This window comes from Drosophila sulfurigaster, chromosome 2L (assembly GCF_023558435.1).
Source record: "Drosophila sulfurigaster albostrigata strain 15112-1811.04 chromosome 2L, ASM2355843v2, whole genome shotgun sequence".
Taxonomy (NCBI): Eukaryota; Metazoa; Arthropoda; class Insecta; order Diptera; family Drosophilidae; genus Drosophila; species Drosophila sulfurigaster.
The window spans coordinates 24,899,721-24,920,343 of record NC_084881.1 but is presented as its reverse complement, the minus strand read 5'-3'; the positions used below and the strand labels follow the sequence as shown (position 1 = coordinate 24,920,343).

Genomic DNA, 20,623 nt, shown 5'->3' with positions numbered 1-20,623 from the left:
CCGACCAACCAACCAACCAACCATCCATCCATCCATAGAGGCAAGCAAGCAACCAACCATCCGACCAGCCGGGGTCTCTGCCTGCCTCTGTGTGTCTCAGTCTCAGTCACAGTCTCAGTCTCACTGCGCATTGCGCGGAGCACTGCGTGCGGAATTTTCTTTTTCGAGTTCGTTTCGGTTTTTCGGTGCCGTCAGTCTGTGAGAAAACGTCGGGCTGTTTGGTTGTCTTCATTTTGTATTTTTTCGGCGTTCCGCGTTCAGTTTGCTGCGGTTCTTCGGTTCGGTTGGTTGTTCACTTCACTTAGCTAGAGAGTTGTGCCTTTGCGGCCTTTTGGCTTATCGAACACATTCGGTTTATTGCGGGTGCGGGTGGCGGCGACCGTCGCGGAAAACTCTGCGCACCCTCAATGTGAGTGTATCCACAAAAATACATATTTACGAGAGTTTATGTGAAGTGTGTGTGTGTGCAGTAAGTGGAAAAGCGCGCTGAGCCATCCACCGCACAGTTAAAAAATTTAATTTATTTTTAAGTTATTTATTTTGCTTCAGTGTGGCGGCCTTTTTTTAGCCTCTTTTTTTATCGGGAATTCTGGATATAAAGGAAATGCTGAATGACAGCGTTTGTTGTTGTCTCAAGAGATATACACATGCATGTGTATGTGTAACAATGTGCATAAGATACTCAACACACACACAAAGTCCCTCTGCTCAGTGCAAATTGACCATGAATTTTGATGCTGTTTGTTGTTCTAAGGGGGCTTGTGGTAGATATATGTTAGATATAGATCTAGCTGTCGGCCCCACATGTGAGATGCGAAACAAAATATTTTGTAAAACGCCAGAGAACGGAAATAAATTGTGAAGAAAGTGTTTCAGTATAAAGCGACTAAAGAAAATTGTGTGGAAATGTGAAATAAAAATAAACAAAGAAAATGTATTTATAATGTGTTTAAAAAAATGGAAAATATTAAGTAAAATTTAAAATGTCAAGAAATTATGAATGAGAAAAGTGAAAAAATAATGAATATAATACAATTATATCAAATATTTGAAATCTCCAAGCTTTCCGCAGTATTATGATCAAATTAAGCATATTATGCTAAATAAATGATCTACATTTTCAATATAAACATTGTAAAGCGTCTTCATTTTCAACAAAGTTTCAATTTCCGGATATACATCCCCCACATAAATGAGCAACACTCATAAAATCAAAATATATTCATCGTGCATTTTTCAATCATAAATCAAAAAACGATACAGCACAAAGCTCTCGAATTGAATTGAAAAGAGAAGCATTTAGGAAAGTGTCGAAAATCGTTGTGGGCAGGGGACTATCTAACGCCTACCAAACAAAAAGGTTTAAAACAGTTTTGACTTATCAAATTGGAATATGGAGATATTGGACTACCAAATGAGATGGCGTTTTGTCTGGCCTGCCACTAATTTTAATTACCATAAAATATTGTATGCGTATCTGGCTAAAATATCTGAGAATTTGTAGAACTTTCTCAAAAATGCAGCTGCACATGTTTTAGCTTAGGTGATCTCTGGCAACGGCGGCGCTGCATCTGACAGATACATTTATGTTTATGAATTTTTATGGAAATGCTCGCAGCATGTTGAGAACACGCGCCCGTCATAAAATTCCGCCAGCGATTGTCACATTTCGTTGGCCAAGCATCTTTCAAATTGTATTTTGACTGCCCCCAAACGGGACTATAAAACTAATGACAAACAACTTGTGCCGTGTGCGGCACATGTAAAAATTAACAAGCCCAAGACTCGAAATAAAAATGGAAATGGAAAACCTAGACTGCAATTGACCCCCCCTCATCAGGATGTCGAACCTGGCGTTGCATTCGCATTCTCTCTCTCTCTCTCTCTTTCATTTTATCGCCCTATCGCGTCTCCGCCATATAGGGAATAGTACTCATAATAATGCCGTCGTCCCGTTTGTATTTTTAGCTGCCCGAGAGCGTAAATAATTCATTTTCCAGTCACAGTTGTTGAAGTTCGTCGCCGTCGCCATCGCCATCGCCGAAAGAGGCAGCAAAATGACGCCAAGTCGCAGCAATAGGGAAATGGGGAAATGTTTCCTCTTCGTTTCGTGGATCCCATCTCCATTCCCAAGGGGATTTCTTTTCGGATATTCACCCAAGGGATTTGCGCGTTCGCTTCGGCTGCTGCTGTTGATTTGCATCTAAACTTGAAAGTGTTTTTGCGCCCTATTTGGCCTTTTGATATTTTCATCATGTTTTGTTTTGCAGTCTCTCTGTATTTTTATTTATAAATTGCCTGGCAGCGGTTGCATTGAACTTTGACTGCATTGCGAAAAATAAATCATGAACTAGAAATTCCACTCTGGCAATTTGGCTGATCAAAAATGTATCTACCACACTTTGTACAATGCTAAGCTGCGTGGCATGCCACTTAAGCGGCCACTTTTTATGGGCGTCTCTCTCACTTGGCCCAAAATATAATAAATTTTACTCAGCGCCATCGTCGCTGCCGCTGCGCAGTTTCAACTGAAGTGGTTGCAGCTCAGTTCGGCAAAGAAATGAGGGAGAAGAGGCAAGCGGCAGGCGGCAGGCGGTGGCAGCAACTCAATTAAGTGTCCATAAAATATCCAGATACGCTAATCAATGATATATATTGTATGTGTCTCTTCGAGTATGTCTTTTAACAAAATGTTTGTGCTTTGGGATGTGCCAAGCAAAATGCTTTGGCATAAAATATAAATCAGATTGCAGTCAGAAATATAACATAAAATGCATAATAAATCAACAAAAATTCAAGCGCAGCTCAATTGGAATCTTCTAAAATACTTTAAACATTTTAAAGTTTATAAAATCTAAAAACCAATAAAACAACATACAATTGAGCTGAGCTAAATGTTGTGGTTATTAAATAATTTAATTGTGCATTTAAAAATGATAATAAAAAACGAATTAAGTGGCTTCCAAAAGAAAACTAAATGAGCCTCACGAGTGTCATAAAATTCCGAATAAATCAAAATAAAATAAACATTTTAAATAATAAAGAAATATGTTGATTTTCTTCAACAGTGCGCAGAGAAAGATAAACAACACAAAATTGGAAAACGAAAACGAAAACTACGAAAAATACAGAAAAGAAAAATAAAGTGTTCAAAGTGTGAAAGATGCGGCAAAGGCAAATTGAAACGTAATCAAGCAAAAAATTGCGATATTGAAAGCAGTGCCTCAATAGACACCAGGAGCTTCAAAGGCAGAGTAGAGTCCCTCAATAAGTGCGACTGACTGGATGTCTGTCCGTCTGGATGTCTTTCGGTCTGTCTGTCTTGTCTTTCGCTCTGTCTATGGCTACTGTGGCCCCCTAGTGCAAACGCATGAGTTCTGTCAACGAAATGACATGCAGCATCTGTCTATGTTGCCGTAGACCAGGACGTGCTGCTGCGTCTCAGTTGTTGCTATTTTTATGAGCACACACACACACTCACGCACACTTAAAGACACACACACTGTGTATACGACGACGACGGATGCGTGGCCCCATGAAAAATCAATTAACACGCAGAATTATTAAAAACGACGAAAACCAAAAAAGAAACAACGACGAAAAACGAATCGACTGCTAGTGCAACTCTTTCCTTTGGGGTAGCCAGTGATCTTCGCTAGAAACAACAAAAAAAAAAAACAAAAACTTCAAAGCAGCTGCAGCGCAATGTCGCGCCTCTGCGGATTTGGATATGGATTTCTGCTGCTGGCCATGCTGCAGTTGCTCCAAACGGCAACGTCTATGAAAGGTAAGTCGCGACAGTTAATTAAATGTTACGCTCTTGAAATCACAGTCACAGTAGCTGTGCAACACACACAGAACTTAATACGAGTACCTGAGAGTGCCCCAGCATATAACATGCGATTTATCATGGCAAACGATCAACGCACGATTTATGCTCATTACAAATATGGCCAGCCACGAATTGGCCACAATATCCCCCAAAAGCAAATCGAGCAGAAGCTGCAGAAGCTGCCGAGTTTGAGTTTGCCAGCAACGTGGGCAATGTCCAAATCGCATTTACTTAGCTGCCAACAAATAAATAAAAGTCAAAATAAAGAGTTGCAAATGGTGTAGTCACAGTGGGTAGCAATATGCCAAATACTTGGAACAGTGTGCAACAAGTGTAGCAAAAGAAAATTATCAGTAGAGCTTTCACACGGGCACGATGCACAGTTGAGAAGTCGTAGCGCTGAATGAACCTTTCAATGGACAGCTTTTGAAAGCTCTCTAATACTAAAACAACTAGGAATATTTAGAATCGACTTGTATTAACTTTTACTAGAAAAGTTTACCAATTCGACAGTTTTAATATATAAATTTATGTGAGGAATTAAGTAAACTAAACAAATGTTATTAAAACAAATCTTTCAGCACTCTCAATTAATTTTTGGGCAAAATTTAAATACAAACATTTTGCCAATGGAAATGATTAATTTCCCTATATAAGCTCTCTGGTTATCTACTCAATTAAAATTGTTTGCTGTTTTTAAATAATAGCTAATATTATTCATCATTTGCTTGCCTCAAAATACAATTTGAAAATTCGTTATAGAGCGGATTTTTCGGTCAATTTTCCGCTCAGTTTTAGGCAAATTCCTGGCCAAGCCCGTGTCCAAATTGTGCAACTGTTGCAGCTGTGGTTGGTCTTGTGCCAGTTTGTAGCATTTTGTTAGTTAGGGCGCAACTTTCTCAAGCTCAAACACAAGCAATCCAAATCCATAGTGTAACCACAGTCGCATCCATAGTCTGGCCATAAAATCCAACTACTTAACTACAATGCGGCGTCGCACTGCACTTAACGCATTTTTCACGCTTGACATTTGACTTGAGGCGCACTTTTGTTGTTGTTATTGTTGTTGTTGTCGATGTCTCCACTTTGTTGCCATCTTGCCGCCGCTGTGGCACACCACAAAAACGTTGCAAGCCACAAATACACAAACGCACACCAAGAAAGCTGCCTGCCATGCTCTTAATTCTCAACACTATATATCTACATGTTATATATATTCAAATTGTAGTATATATGAAGAGTATTTTTGGTTGTTTGGTCTTGGGGCGCAAATGTATTTTTAATGATATTTTTAGTTGGCACGTGACGTCACTTTGGAAGACACACAACGTCGCATGATTCATTCGCGATCCCAATTCTCGCCGCATTCGCTGCGAATTTTCACGTTCTCCTCGTTTTTGTTGTTTTTTTATTTGCTTTTTGTGGTTCATTTGAATTTTCACAGAACTTTTATTTATACAGCATAAAATGTAAATCATTTACACGCGCAACGCATTGTGCCAATTTTAACACTGTTAAAACACACACACAAGCGCAGATGCAAATGTATCTGTATCTGTAGCTGATCGAGTGTGAGTATCTGGTGCGCCATATGCTGCTGTTCTCTTGATTATTCATTATTTTAATACCCTTTGGGTGGAAAATCCCAAGTAAGGAGTATTTACTTTCACACTGATTCAAAGTTAATTTAAATATAAAAACGTTGATGACTTATTGACAAATTGTGCTTGATAGTAATTTTTGTGTTCTATGGTATATTTTCAACTTAATAATATATATGTAGATGTTACCTTTGGTTTTCTTTAGTTTTTTTTAGGCAGTTTTCTTACTTGTTTGCTAATCTGCTTGTCATTTTTCTTTGTATTGTGAACAACTCAATCCAAATATGTTAAATATGAAAATATCATCTATTTTTAATAACTTGTTGTATTTAAATGAATAAATTTAGAGATAAAACAGCTTTTCTCTATAGAATTTAATTCTTGTCCTTTTTATCTATATATGTACAGGGTATTCAGATATAAGTAACGAAGTAACTTTGCTTTATCTTTATGATGATCGAAAACACATAAAAAGTATTTTGCAAGATTAAAGGAAATAATTGTATGCATTTCTAAATAAATCTTCTAAAATCGTTGGCGTAGTTTACATTTAATTTCGATTAGAAAAAAGATATACATTGTATTAGTATTCAAAACACGAAGATATATCTTCTTTATTTACGAAGACAATAACCAAGAATGATGAGTGTTTCTATAATAATTAGAAGAAAATTTCCTCTTAAAGATTAAAGGGTATTTGTCACTTTCAGCTTTCACTTTCATTTGCATCCGATAATAAATAACACCACATGTCAGCTAACTGGTCGCAAAACTCATGCAGACTTTACATTGACAGCACTCAAAATTTATTTTGGCGACATCCGTTGTCCATTGTCAACCTCATTGCATGCACTGTCAACGCCAACCGGAATTGAGTCATGTGAGAATTGTGTCTTTATGAGTTGTCGATTGTCATTGATATAGGCAAACTAATATAGCAAATGGGGGAGGGAGATGAGCAAAGAAAAGTCAAAGGCATACTTATAATTGAATTTTATATGGCCCCGGGGTCTAATTAGGGTGCGATGCGACTCTCCATGCAGCACAGCATTCCACACATGCAACATGTTTATCTGCTGCGCCTTGGTATGCTCATAAAATGCAATGCTAAGGCACAAATGGGTTCTCAAATGTGCTTGCTGTATGGTCATGGCGGTTTTATTTGATTTAAATTGATCTCTAAAGCCGTACAATGAAGCCATAAAATCTATGGCATAATGCTCTCCCCCGGGGGGAAAGCAACGATATTGTCTGAGAAAGTGCTTTAACTCTCTTGCCGTAAAGATCAAGTTGGATGATTGAAAGTAAGAGTGAGCAATAAAATTTATAGTGGCAATAACATGTGCTAACTATGATAATTAACCAAGTTATTAAGCTGACTTTGGCAACAGCCGCATTCCAAGTTGAAACTGGAAAATAATCCAGAAGATAAAGAATAATCTTGGATATAAAAATATGCTAAATTGGAACAAACTTTTATTTTAAGAAATATTTCTACTCAAACTGCTCATAAAATGTTTTCAAAAATGCATTTTAGTCGAAACTAAACTATCAATTAATTCGAGTTCATAAAAGTGGAAGGAAACTTCATAAATTTGTTGTGCCATTCGCTGAAAAGCACGAAGTTGGCTCACAAATCACATAAACAGCGACATTATTAGGGAAATTAGCTAAAGGGAAATGCGAGGCAAATTATAAATTGTCAATGCCAGCAGAAATGGTGTAGTGAATGCCATGAAACATGAAATACAAGCGAAATACGAATACCTGCAAGCAGGCCACCAAAAGAAACATTAATTAAAAGCTCCCCGAAAATAAAGAAAAATGGGAAATGTGGAAATGGAGGTGGAAGTGGAAATGCTGCTGTGTGGCCATCAAAGGCGAACCTAAAACTCAAAAACTGGAAACACTAAACGCGACATATAACTCAAATAAAATAAACATTGGCCATAACATAAATATGCGCTTGCTGCTGCTGCTGCTGCTGTGGCTACCTTATCCATGCAGCCAAGTTGCATGCGGCTGCATGTTGCACGTTGCAAGAACATAAATTTGACATTAGGTAGATACCGAGGGAGCAAACGAGTGTGGAGAGTGTGGTCCATGTCAAGCTGCAGCGCATCTGTTGCCATAATTCTTTGCAACACACAAGTTATGAGCTGGCAGTGCGTTGGTGTTGCCTGATGATGTCTCATTTGTTGCTGCCGCCGACTGTCGACTCTCGACTCTCGACCGTTGACTGCTGATTGCTGACTGTTGAATGCAAATTGCCTTTGTTGCAGTTTTGTTTATTCAACGCCTGCGCATCTTTTTTTTTTTATTCAATTTGATTTTTGATTCAATAACAAACCGTAACGATAGCCTAATCTGGGTCAACACAATGCGTTTGGGAAAGTGTTTTTTAGGTTTTGCGCCAGTCTCTTCTTTCATTCATTCCTTTTTTTTGTTATTTTTTTGTTTGGTTGACGCCTGATTGCTGCTAATTGGCGTCAAAATGACTCTGCCAACGCAGACAACGCCGACGCCTTCGATGACGCCGATCACAGCAGCAACAACAAAGACAACAACAACAATAAAAGAAATTATTTGTTTCTCATTTTGCTTTGTTTATCTTGTTGACGGTTGTCAGTCTGCAAGTTGTTGGCTAGCTGCAACATTTGTGTGCAACTGTTTCTTCTTCTTCTGTTTGTTTAAGCAGGCACACGAAAATACAACTAAAATACTTTTATGTGGGTTAGGTCAATAATAGTACTACAAGCAAAAGAGATTGGCCATCCAATGTTTGTCCAACAAATTGCTGTCAAAGTTGAGACCAGACGGCAGCTCATGAACTGCCATTCATATATGAAATCTGTTGTTCAAAACAAATTACAAAAATAGCTCAGATTTTCAATGCAGCCCTCCCAAAATGTGACAAATTTATTTTCTATATAATTTATTGCACAAGCGTCGCATATTATAGACAATACAGCACATAAATCATATCGTTGCCTTGAAAAACAGACGTGAAACGAGAGTATCATTAGCCAAGTAAATGCAATCAAAAAATTAGACGAAGAGTTTATACACTTTGCTTTATAAGAAAGTTCAACGAAACATAAAGAATGGATAATTCGCAAAATTAAGAATGAATGTTAACAAATATATATACAAAGATATTATTCCATATGGCAAAATATATACAACTGAGAAAGAAAGGCTCTTTAGCAAAGGTGTTTAACCCAAGAATAAAGAAAAACAAATAAGAAAGCTATAGTCGAGTGTGCTCGACAGTGAAATACCCGATACACATTTTGAATAAATACAACACAGTGCCGATTATTCTTAAAATATACCAAATAATATACCGGATACATAAAATATACCGAAGGTATACCATAAGAAATATACCATAGAGATCAAAATATACCAGATTATCGGTCAAAGCAGTTAGGACCCAATTGCAGTATGCATAATTTGTCATATAAAAGTTTTTCTTAAAAATTTTCAACAAGAAATACATATATATACTTCAAGAATATACAATACAATATCTTTCTGCCCTATGGGTAGCGGGTATAATGAATAAATAATGAAATGTATAATTTAAAAACTGAAATTCACGCTCTGCATGGCTTTGCATTGTCTTATTGACAAACCACTCAATAAAATAGCTATACTCCAAAGAGAACACTCTAACAAGCGTAGATCACACACAGAATGAGGGCAAGATGAAATATTTCAGAGCAAAACAGCGCAGAGCAAAGCAAACAAGACGCCCAGCAAACTCGTAATTAAGCAAATCAAGTACAAGATGGATCTGCAGATAGATAAATAAGAGATACGCGTAGATTGACTGTCGGACAGACAGACAGACAGACAAACTGACTGACAGAGTGCACAGACATTGACTGACAAGCTGACAGGCAGCTGGCCAAAAGAGCTGGACAAATTTTGTGTGTGTGTCTGAGTTGCTCACGTATGTAGTGCGGAGTGCGTCTAATGGGCAGCTCGATTGCCAATCAACAATCAACTCGGTTGCAACATGCCGTATGCCGCATGCCCCATGCCACATGCCAGATGGGTGTAGTGCGATTACTCAAAATATACTTGTTCATATGTTATTCTGTCTATCTGATGCGATGTCCATTTCAATTTCAATATCATATCGTATGTTACATTGTTACAGTTTCGCTGTTTGGCGATGGCTACGTGTCGATGCCGCTGCAGGAGGCCAAAATGTCAACGAACATACGCGTCAAGTTTCGCACAAAGCAGGAGGATGCATTCCTCTTTCTGGCCGCCGGTCGCACCGATTACTGCCTGCTGCGTCTCGAGAATGGCCTCATCAGTTTCAGCTATAAAATTGAACGGGATGTGGTCCAGGTGAGCATTCATTCCCATTCCCATTTCCATTCAACCTGTTGCATATTTTTCAACTTGAACCATTCCAACCATTCCGGTTGTTGTTGCAGCTGCGTTCGCCCAAGAAGCAAAAGCTTAACGACTTGGAGTGGCACGATGTGGCCGTGCAACGTTTCGAGAATAATGTTACCCTGCAGGTGGATGGTCACATAATGCGCAAACAGCTGCCCGACGATCTGGCCGCCCTCAATGTACATTTCGGCACCTTCCTTGGCGGCGTTGGTGATTTTACGGCCGCATTCCTTGACGATGTCATTGGCTTTCGAGGCTGCATCTCCGATGTGAGTCGCCATCATCATCATCAGCAGCGGCAGCTGAAGGCTTAACAAGCCCGCAAATTGATGAGCGTAAAGTAATTTATTGTAATTTACCATTTCGCAGGTCTTTTACAACAACATCAACATCATTAAGCGTGCCAAAGATCGCACAGGGCACACGATCAGCACTGGCGTCACCTGGACTTGCAGCAATGAGTTCGATGGCGGAGCTCAGGACAGCATCAGTTTCCTGAGCAACGATTCCTTTGCTCTCATGCTCAAGGAGTCGCACGCCGAGGGCGAAATGTAAGTTTAAATCGGAAAGTGAAAGTTCCTTAGTTAAGTTTTATCGCTTATGGTTTAAATCATTTCAACATCACTTTTGATGCTTCAAAATGAGAAATGACCCTTTTGAATACTTAGCCAAAATAAATCGAAATGTGGAGTGACATTTAGTAATAGCATTAATTTTAAAATAAATAAAACTGAAGGAATACAAAAGCGTTTATTATTTATCATTTATTGAATTTACATTATATAAGATTATGTTGTAGAAAATAGAAGGATACGAATCTATGCTCCACATCTAAATATTATAAAAGTATGTACTAAAGAGTAGAAAACTATCTGGCCTATAAGAATAAGAAAAATATAAGAATATTTGAGCAACATTGAAAAGAAAAGAATACTATCGGATTACAGTTAGCTATGGTTTAGAATTTAAAAATAAAAATAAATAAATTTTAATACTGAAAAGTGTATAATTATGTTGAATCTAAATAGACGAAAAGTAAAATAGTTTCAGTATTAAAATTGATTTAAACTTATTTATTTTATAGAAACTCTACATCTAAATAGATGAATTATACTATTTATACTTTATAGTAAGAAGTATAGTATCACTATTCTTATACTTATAAATGTGCCAATGAGTAGAATACGATCTGTCCAATAAAAATGTAGAAATGTCTAAGAATCTTTTAGTATTAAATAAAGGAGTCGAATACTAATAGAATCTCTGATATTATAAGAAGATATGGTGCCACCTTAATTCACCTTTGCTTACTATATTTTCGATGTTTTGAGCTATACAATCTTAAAGATTAATTATGCTTCAACACATTTAAAATAAACTCTTTGCCCTTGCAGCCTCTCGTTTCAATTTCGCACCATGACTGAGACGGGTACGCTCTTCTTCAATGGTGGCTACGATTTTATGCTGCTGGAAATTGAGGATCAGAAGCTAAAGCTGACCTTCAACAAGGAGGGCAGCCTGGTGCAGTTCTGGACAAACGAGTCCATCTCCGATGGCAAATGGCATCGTGTGCAGTTGCGTTACAATGCGCTGATGGCTCAACTGTTACTGGACGATGTTCACTTGCCATATCATGGTCAGCATGCCAATGACACCAAGACGAGCATCAGTTTGGAGAAGAGCGTCTTCTTTGGTGGCGTGCAGGAGGAAATGCGTCGCCGTCTCATCAACAAGGGACTGCGCATCAATGAGCTCAGCTTCAAAGGCTGCATTCGCAACATTCTGGTAAATAATCTGCCGCTGGGCTTTGGTGAGATGACCATCTCGCGCCACTTGGCGCTGGGCTGTGTGTGGAAGTATCCGTGTGTGGAGTATAGTCCGTGCTTGAAGAGCGGAATATGCAGTCAACATGGCGTGGATGAGTTCATTTGCTACTGCGATCAGAGCTACTGCATCAAAGCTGACTTTCAGGGGCCTTTCAAGGTAAATAGCTAACGAAATCTCGAAGAGAAAGTGTTCTCCATAAATCTCTTACTTTACAGATCTTTACGGAAACGAGTCCCGAGCTGGAGCTGCTCTATGTTTCGCCTCTGCAGCTGCTAGAAGGCGGCACCGCTTTTCTCTCGCCGCACATCATTGACGTGCTCCTCGACTCGCGTCGCTATCCCAGTCTCAATGAGCACTCCATAGCGTTTAATGTGGTGCAACAGCCCAAATATGGACAGCTGCTGCAGTACTCCGCTGAGAAGTCCAACTTTGTGCCCTGTCGCTCCTTCAACCTGATTGATCTGGCCACAGATAAGTTAAAGTATGTGCACAATGGGCAGGAGAACTTTAATGATCATGCCACGCTGGACCTACAGATCTTTGGCGATGCCCACAAGATACCCGAAAACATTCTCGGCAAGCATCGTTTCCTGCTCCATGCGAATATCACAGCTGTTAACGATCCGCCGCAACTGCAGCTGCATTCCCACAAGATACTACGTGTCATTGAGGGCATCGAGCGTATACTTGATGTGGATCTGTTTAACATTGCGGATCCCGACAGCGATCCCAGTGACTTGATCTACACCATAATGCCATCAACGGTGTCCCAAGAGGCCTTTGGTCGCTTTCTAGTGGGCGGTATTCATACGCAAACCTTCTCGCAGGGCGATGTCAATGATGGCAAAGTCTCGTATTTGTATAACTCAACGACAACCGAATCCTTTAGCTATCAGCTGCTGCTACACGTCTCCGATGGCATTGAGACCAGCGACACCGTCTACTTGCCTGTATCGGTGCATCCGCTAGAGCTGCGAGTGGTGAACAACACGGGTCTCATCATGATCCACAAGAATTCGCTGCTCTTGACGCCTGCCAATCTCTCCATTGGCACAAATGCTGTGGACGAGCACATCGACATACGCTACGACATTGTGAAGCCACCGCAACACGGCATTGTGCAGCGTCTGCGACAAATCGATGGCACCTGGGTGAACGTGGAATGGTTCACCGATAGCCAACTGCTGCTGGGCCACATTCGGTATCTGCACAACAGCGATTTCCCTTGGCAAGACGAATTCAAGGTGCGTATTTCCAATGACTAAATACATTCGGGCATGCAGCCAAAACACTTGGGAATTACCTAAGCATGTGTAACACTCTCCTTAGGTCCACAAAAGTGACACTGAATAATGGTTTATATTATTGGGCAAAACAATTCCGTAAAAAAGCTGAACGACGGAAATCACATATTCTAACATAGTCAAGAATTAGCAACACTTCATTGAGCTTAAGCTAAAGTTGCTTAAACAAATCCAAAGAAAATTATTCATCAAATGCGGAAAATATGTAAATATTTACAAAGCCTAAGCAGAAGCAACTTTGTGACTTATAATATTTTCAGGGTTTAACAACAGGCAATCATTCTATAAAATAAATTTCCCTATGATTAATCATTAGTTCCTTTATCAAAAAAAATTATGCATCAAATGGAGAAAATATGTAAATATTTACAATGTAGTGATAAACTAAGCAGAAGCGACCAATATACAATATAATTTCGATAAGATCAAACAAAAGAAAGTAATTACTCAGCAAATATGGAAATATGTAAGATTTTACAAAATTCTCATAAAGCGGAAGCAACTTGTTTGTTTTTATTAAATAGTGAAAATTAGTCAAAAAAAATCCCAGGAAAATGCAAATATTTAACTTATTAAACAATGAGCTTTATACCGCCTAAAGGCACCATAACAGTTAATCACAAACTACAAATTGTGCTTCCCATATAAAGAGATAATTAAAATGGAAATAGTCTTAATGACTTAATTAATAATAATTATTGGACCAAATATCTCTCAGCAATATCTTTACGAAATTGCCATGAATTACTGAAATAGTTCTGTGTTTTCCGATGATTACAACAGTTTAAATAGGTTGCAGATAATTGAGAATTACAATAACTAGGCAACAACAATGTGCATAGTATTGAAAATATTTGACACTTGAAAATGCAGCTTTAAATAAAAAGAGTAACTTGTCAGAAAAGTATAAAAATATTACCCCGATAAAAAGCTACGTAAATATCTAGTGAAATCGTAAAGTAAATAGAACATTAAAGGTAATTCCAAATAATTTATTAGACAGCTTTTCCTTCAGTCATACTCGTACTTCAGACACTTTGAATATTCCCTCCTCACATCCAACATTAGACTAATGGCATTTCGCTCACATCTCTCGCAGTTTATTGCCTCTTTTGGCTTTGTGACGACCCAAACATTTGATTTTCGCATCACATTCACCCGGCTGCGCATTGCGAGCACTTCACCCAGTGTGATAGCCATCAATGGAACTCGTGAATTTCTGCTGACCAACAAACTCCTCAACTACGAGACGGTGCCCATTGGCAGCTTTCCACGCAATGTGATCTACAAGATCACGAAGCCAACCAAATATGGCGGCATCTATGTGGAGGGATCACGCAAGGCGGCCAAACAAATGGATTCCTTTACCCAACAGGACATCGATAAGCGACGCATTTACTACAAGACACATCACAACTGTTACTCGAGTTTCACGGATCATCTGGAGTTTGTGGTCTCGGTGGCCGAATGTGATGATGTGCAGGGCAAGCTGCAGATCATTTTCAATCCACAAGAAGAGCTCATCCACAAGCTGCACTTTCAGAAGTACGAAGTGCTCAAAGTGCAAGAAGGAGAACGCGCTTTGATTACCAAGAATCACTTTGAGATACGCTTCAACATCTACGAGAGTCTGCAGTTCCATGTTGCAGTGCCGCCAGCTCATGGTCTGGTCTGCAAATACGATGAACAAACGGGTCTGACCACGCCAGTGGAGCTGTTTACGCTAGAGCAACTGTTTCGCAATGACATCTATTACTGTCACGATGATACGGAGTCCACTCTCGATGGCTTCGAGCTGCTGATACTCTCGGGCGATGAGACTAATCTGCAGTTTGTGTCGAACATCGAAGTGCACATCAAGCTGGTCAACGACAATGAACCTTATCGCAGTGCGGTAGAGCGTGTCTTCCATGTGGTGCGCAATGGCATACGCACACTTAATCCCACCGTGTTGCAGTATCTGGATGCGGATGTGAACACCAATCACACGGATATCCATTATACCCATGTCTCGAGCACCATTGGCGCCTTCTACAAGTCGGGTCACTTTATCGACACCTTCAGTCAGGATGACATTGCCAATCGTCGCATTCTGTTCCAGCACAGTGGACCCGATGTGGGCACCGCTTCCTTCATTGTTACGGATCGCGAGCACGAGGTGAATGGTCAGCTTGAGATTCGTGCGTCGGATCCGTTTGTTTCCATGCTACCCGCGAATGCCTCGATTGTTCAGGAGGGCAAGTTTGTCATACTCAAGAACAAGGATTTTGTGCTGGAAACCAATTTGGACATGAAGCTCGATGAGATCTACTACGAGGTCATTAAACCGCCTTCGTATGGCATTCTCATGTATCTCAGCGGACAACCAGGAGCTCAGGAGCGGGATAACAACAGCATCATGCACAAGGCCACCAATTTTACGTCGTTGGGCAACTTTACGCACTTGGACATTGAGCGCGAACGTTTGGTCTATTGGAACACGGAGATTGCCTCGATGGATAAAGTGAGGTAAGTGTGCAACGAAATACTTCTCATTGCAGATACTAATAGTAATTTTTCTCCCGCAGATATCGCGTGCACATCAAGAACATTACAGCTGAGGGCGAGGTAATCTTTCGCATTTATCCCTCAGCTTATTGGGAACCCTTGCAGGTCAAGCAGAATCACACACTATACGTGGAGGAGTCCACGAGTGTGCTCATCGCCAGGGACATATTAGAGGTAAGCCAAAGGTTTTATTAACTTCTCAAAATGCGTCAGAAATATGGACAAAAAAGAAAATAGTTGAAGCTGAACAGAGACCAAAACATAATTGGGCTTTCCTTGTTTCACTTTATCCATCTGTCTGTCTGTCCGCACACATTAATCGCTATATCACCAAAGCGATGGGTGATAGAACTACCAAACTTATACTACATATTCTTTCAATACACTTCACATCTAATTCATAATTTTGTTACGATCAAAAACTGTAATATAATTTTAATCTAAAACTTGGCTAATAAACATATTTTGAATGATTCCTACAAATTTCATTACGATTGGATAATTATTCCTAAGACATAACAATTGTAACTTTTTGCATTGTTGTCCTAATTCGATTTTAATTCTGCCTCAGGTTGTGCACCCCAACATCTCGCCGGGCGACATCACCTTCTTGGTCACCTCCTCGCCCATGCACGGCTATCTGGAGATGCAGTCCATGTCGTTTGACGACGAGTATAACTGCAAGGTCTTCGATCAGTCTTCCGTCAACACCGAGAAGATGTTCTACATACAAGCGGGTGTTAATCAATCCTCTGACTACTTTGTCTTCGATGTGACCAATGGCATCACATGGCTGCGACAACTGATGCTCAAGATCGTCATAATTCCCGAGAAGCTTTACATGCACACAAACACCATTTCGGTGGTGGAGGGCAAGATGGTGCAACTAACTGCCAGCGATATACAACCCTATTCGGAGTACTATCGTGGCAAGATCTTGGAGTACATTGTAACCGTCACACCCAGTTCGGGTCACATACTCGCCGGCAGTTCGAAGGTCAAGCGATTTACACAAAAACAACTCGAGCAAGGCAGCATTCAATATGTGCACAATGACAGCGAGAATTCAACAGATACTCTAACCATGGTGGCCATGGCCAGGAACAAGGAGAGTGTGCCCTTTGAGCTGGAGATTGCCGTTGTGCCGGTCAACGATGAGGAGCCCATGATGGTGACCAACACGGGTCTGCAAGTGTGGAACGGCGGTCGTTATATCATCAAGAACACAGATCTACGTAAGATTAATTCACTCACTATGTTTTCTATTAAATCACTGACAATTTTCTCCCTCTTTAGTCGCCCAAGATTACGATACGCCACCGGAAAATCTCACCTACATTGTGCACTATATCTATGGCGGATACTTGGCTGAAAAGTCCTCGGTTCTGCACAAAATCGATCACTTCACTCAAGCCGAGATCAACACGGAGAAAATACTCTTCATACACAATGCGAATTCGAAAAGAAACGAACTTTCTTTTTTGGTCACTGATGGACTCTTCAATACCAGCAGTCAGCTGCTTAACATCGAGATTAAACCCATCGAGATTCTAGCTGAGCACAATGAGAACTTACACGTCTTCCCATTGACCAAAAAACAGATACTCCGCGATCATCTGCACTTCAAGTGCTCGGATGAGGAGCGTGAGATACGCTACAACATCACAGTTCCACCGAACTTGGGACGCATTGTCAACGAGTATCTGGGCAATGGTTATGCCAAAGAGATCAGCGAATTCACGCAGAACGATGTGGACAATGGACACATCTTCTATGAGCACACCGCTGTCATCATGGAATTTCGTATTAACGATTCCTTTTTCTTCGATGTGGTCGCTGAGCGCAGCGATCGCTTGTTGGATCAAAAGTTCAATATTGAAATCTCTGTATCATCGGGAGGATTACTGCGATTTTTGCCAGTTTCTAAATTAAATGTGGATGAGGGCGGCTCAGTGCCAATTAAGCTAGACTTTTCCAAGATCTTGGAGTACTTGAAAACCCGAGCGGGCATCAACAACCCCGAGCTGTTCATTGAGGCGGTGCAGAAGCCCACGCATGGAAGCATTGGATTGGGACACGAGTTCAAGACAATGCAGCGATATCATCCTAGCGATTTCTTTACTAAGAAAGTTTACTACATTCACGATCACACGGACACACTAGAGGACACCATTCTCATGGGCGTCTATCTAACACAGGGGTGAGTTAATTTAAAATTTAAATGACATACTTAAGCAATAGGATATAGCTGCATTTAGTGAGAAGTGATGGAAAAAATAGCCAAATATATTGTACAACCAATAAAAAAATAGTAAAAAAATTCAAAAGATAGAAAATACAGAAAAGAAAGAATATACTTTTTTACGATTTCTTCTTAAGAATGTCAAAATATTTTCTAAGGAAGAAAAATCTAAAAATATACACAAAAGAAGGGAACATATAATGCTATACATTTTTTACAATGAAAAATTTTTAAAGTCTGCGAAATTTTTAAGGGCGAGAGAACTTAAAAAGCTTGTAAACACATAAAAGAAAATTTAGCAAAAGAAGAAAAATATTTAAAATATTTTTCAATTTTTTAACGGACAGAATAAGCTGGAATATATTCTAAAATCATAACAGAAAATTTATCAAAGTTGCAACATACATAATATGTAAGATAAAGTTTACAGATTTGTACCAAGATACCCTGAAAATTCCATTGTTTATCAAGTAAAGTTCATAAAGCCTATAAAAATGTATAGTCGAATGTTGAGCCATAAATTTAACATGAAAATTACTAAATTAGCATCATTATTTTGAGCCAATTTTAGTCATACATTAATCTTGCTTTTTCTTCGCACTTGCAGCAACATATTCCTCTGCAACCTGACAATCCCCGTCTCTATAAATCCCATCAATGATCAACCCTTTCAATTGAAAACGCACTTACCCCAAATGACTGTCGTTGAAGGCGAGAATCGCACCATCACTCGGGACGCACTGCTCACAGAGGACAAGGACACGCCGCCCGAGGAGATCATCTACGATGTGATGAGTGGTCCCACACTCGGTGTGCTCAAGAAACTCAACAGCAATGGCCAGCCGGAGGATTTGTTGGTCTTCTCCAATCAATTTACGCAAGCGGACATTAACAATGATCGCATAATTTATGTCCACTTTGGCCAGCCACAATCGACAACGTTTTGTTTCACCGTAACCGATGGACAATTCAATCCGGCCTATGAGATCTTCACCATCAAAGTGGCGCCCATCAGTCTGCTACCAGCCAGCACACAGACGCCAGTGATGCTGCAACAGGGCACAGACAGATCTGCTATGAGGTTGGAGCACATTGGAGTCGACACAAACGTGAAGCTGGATCGATTGGCTTACAATATTTCCAATTCACCTCTTTATGGCATACTCTTGTACAAGAATCAGCCCACATTGCGATTCAATCAACAGATGTTGGAGACCGCACAGATTACGTATATGTTGACGGAACCGCTACGATCCAATGATACGTTTCAGATTAGCGCCTATGTGCCAGGCACCAATTATGTGGCCCAAGTGGATGTGCTTGTTGTGGTGGAGCCGGTGATAAAGATCAATGACATTGCCATGCGTGAGGTGGAGTCCACTTCGACTGCAGCGGGTAGCAAGATGAAGCTAAGCAGCTCGCTGGTCAATGACAATCCGCTCTCGCTGAAGCTGAACAAATTCAATCCTAAATTTGTTATCACTCGCATGCCAGCGACGGGACAGCTGCGCAAGATAATACGCAGCAGCAGCAACACATTGGCAGGTGCTGCTGGCGGTGATGCTCAGAATGACCGCTCCACCAACATCTTCTCGTACAAGGAGCTGCGCAGTGGCGTCGTCTACTTTGTGCCGCATGAGTCCGTGGATGAGACGCCAGCGGAAAGCGACAGTTTTGATTATCAACTCATCATCAAGACGGTGCAGCCAGCACAGGGCACTGTGCACATTGAGTATCGTTCGCAGGTGCAGGAAACGGAGACGGTGCATCTGGGCAATGCTCAGATATCCATCAATTATCTGGCCGTTGGTTGTGCACTCTTCATTCTGCTTATTTGTCTGCTGATTGTGCTGCTGCTGCTCAAAATGCGAGGCCTACGCAAGCGCAAAGCAGACATCTCCAAGGATCAGCCACCTGCCTTGCCCTGTCCGCCCGACTTGACGTCGGTCAGTCCACAGCATATGCATCATCATCATCACCATAACTATGCCAGCTCCGAGGCGGATTCAGTGCCTGCGACGGGCAACTCGACACCGCTGCCGGGTTTCAGTAATATACCGCACTGCAAGATTATCCCCGTGGAATCATATAAACACGAATATCCCGACTACGATCCTGATGAGGATGAGACGGACGATCAGTGTGATCCGCAGCAAATGATGTTGCCGCAACGCTATAATCCCTATCACGTGGATCACGATGCCTGGAGCTCATCCTGTGACATGGCCAACGACTTTGCTGGCTATGCTTCGGTGCCCCAGAGCATCTCCATTTCCGGTTCCGTGAGTTCGCCGCCTTCGGCGCCGCCCACGAATCCGTTGTTGCGTCGAAATCAGTATTGGGTCTGAAGGAGAAATTCGAGATTACGGCAGTTTTTAGTCTTTAGCTTACATACAAATACATATTTATTTAGGCTTAGTTGTATTTTTACATTTAAGGCTGATTTATGAGATTCGCACACACACAAACATACACACGCACACTTTAGTTAGTAAGCAAAATGGACTTTGTTAGTTTTTATTGAGCATTTTCGTAAAAAAATAATTGCGCCATTTAATTCAGCAGCCATATCTTTATAAACATATTTATATGTAGGAGTTTCACTCGTTTTAGCCCATAACATTTGCCAACTTTCAATATTAGCCAAGTTAAGTCAACGATTGCGAAATATTTAAATAAATGACAATATTTTTTAAGCATACCCAGGATGCCGTTTGTGTTATTTGATGCAACTGCCTATAGCAGTAAGCTGAGCAGATAGGCACTGCTTATAGGTGGCGATGCAATGATTTAAATGTAACACCATTTAAATTATTTAAATAACAATATTTTTGTAAACGTTAACGCGCGCGCC

The 20,623-nt window shown here is 40.4% G+C and overlaps 1 protein-coding gene across 2 annotated transcripts; it reads left to right on the top strand.

Annotated features, from left to right (window-relative positions):
• The first annotated feature begins 173 nt into the window (after nucleotides 1–173).
• Nucleotides 174–20,470, top strand: LOC133850921 (chondroitin sulfate proteoglycan 4). Of its 2 annotated transcripts, XM_062287177.1 has the most exons (12): nucleotides 174–409; nucleotides 3,069–3,787; nucleotides 9,602–9,798; nucleotides 9,888–10,118; nucleotides 10,219–10,400; nucleotides 11,244–11,832; nucleotides 11,892–12,920; nucleotides 14,080–15,488; nucleotides 15,548–15,701; nucleotides 16,099–16,762; nucleotides 16,824–17,727; nucleotides 18,377–20,470. In XM_062287177.1, exons 2-12 carry the CDS (start codon nucleotides 3,706–3,708, stop codon nucleotides 20,115–20,117), a joined length of 7,182 nt encoding a protein of 2,393 aa, XP_062143161.1. In that variant the 5' UTR covers nucleotides 174–409; nucleotides 3,069–3,705; the 3' UTR covers nucleotides 20,118–20,470. The 2 variants fall into 2 exon arrangements, with proteins under 2 accessions (XP_062143161.1, XP_062143162.1); XM_062287178.1 differs by lacking the exon at nucleotides 3,069–3,787 and having other exon boundaries at nucleotides 319–409.
• Nucleotides 20,471–20,623: the final 153 nt, after the last annotated feature.

What these genes read in the sequence shown, in the direction of transcription:
- LOC133850921 (XM_062287177.1), top strand. Translation starts at nt 3,706, where the DNA reads ATGTCGCGCCTCTGCGGATTTGGATATGGATTTCTGCTGCTGGCCATG. An exon ending in ACTTTCAGGGGCCTTTCAAG is followed by an intron (nt 11,833 to 11,891) that starts GTAAATAGCTAA and finishes CTTACTTTACAG; the next exon opens with ATCTTTACGGAAACGAGTCC. An exon ending in GCCTCGATGGATAAAGTGAG is followed by an intron (nt 15,489 to 15,547) that starts GTAAGTGTGCAA and finishes TTTCTCCCGCAG; the next exon opens with ATATCGCGTGCACATCAAGA.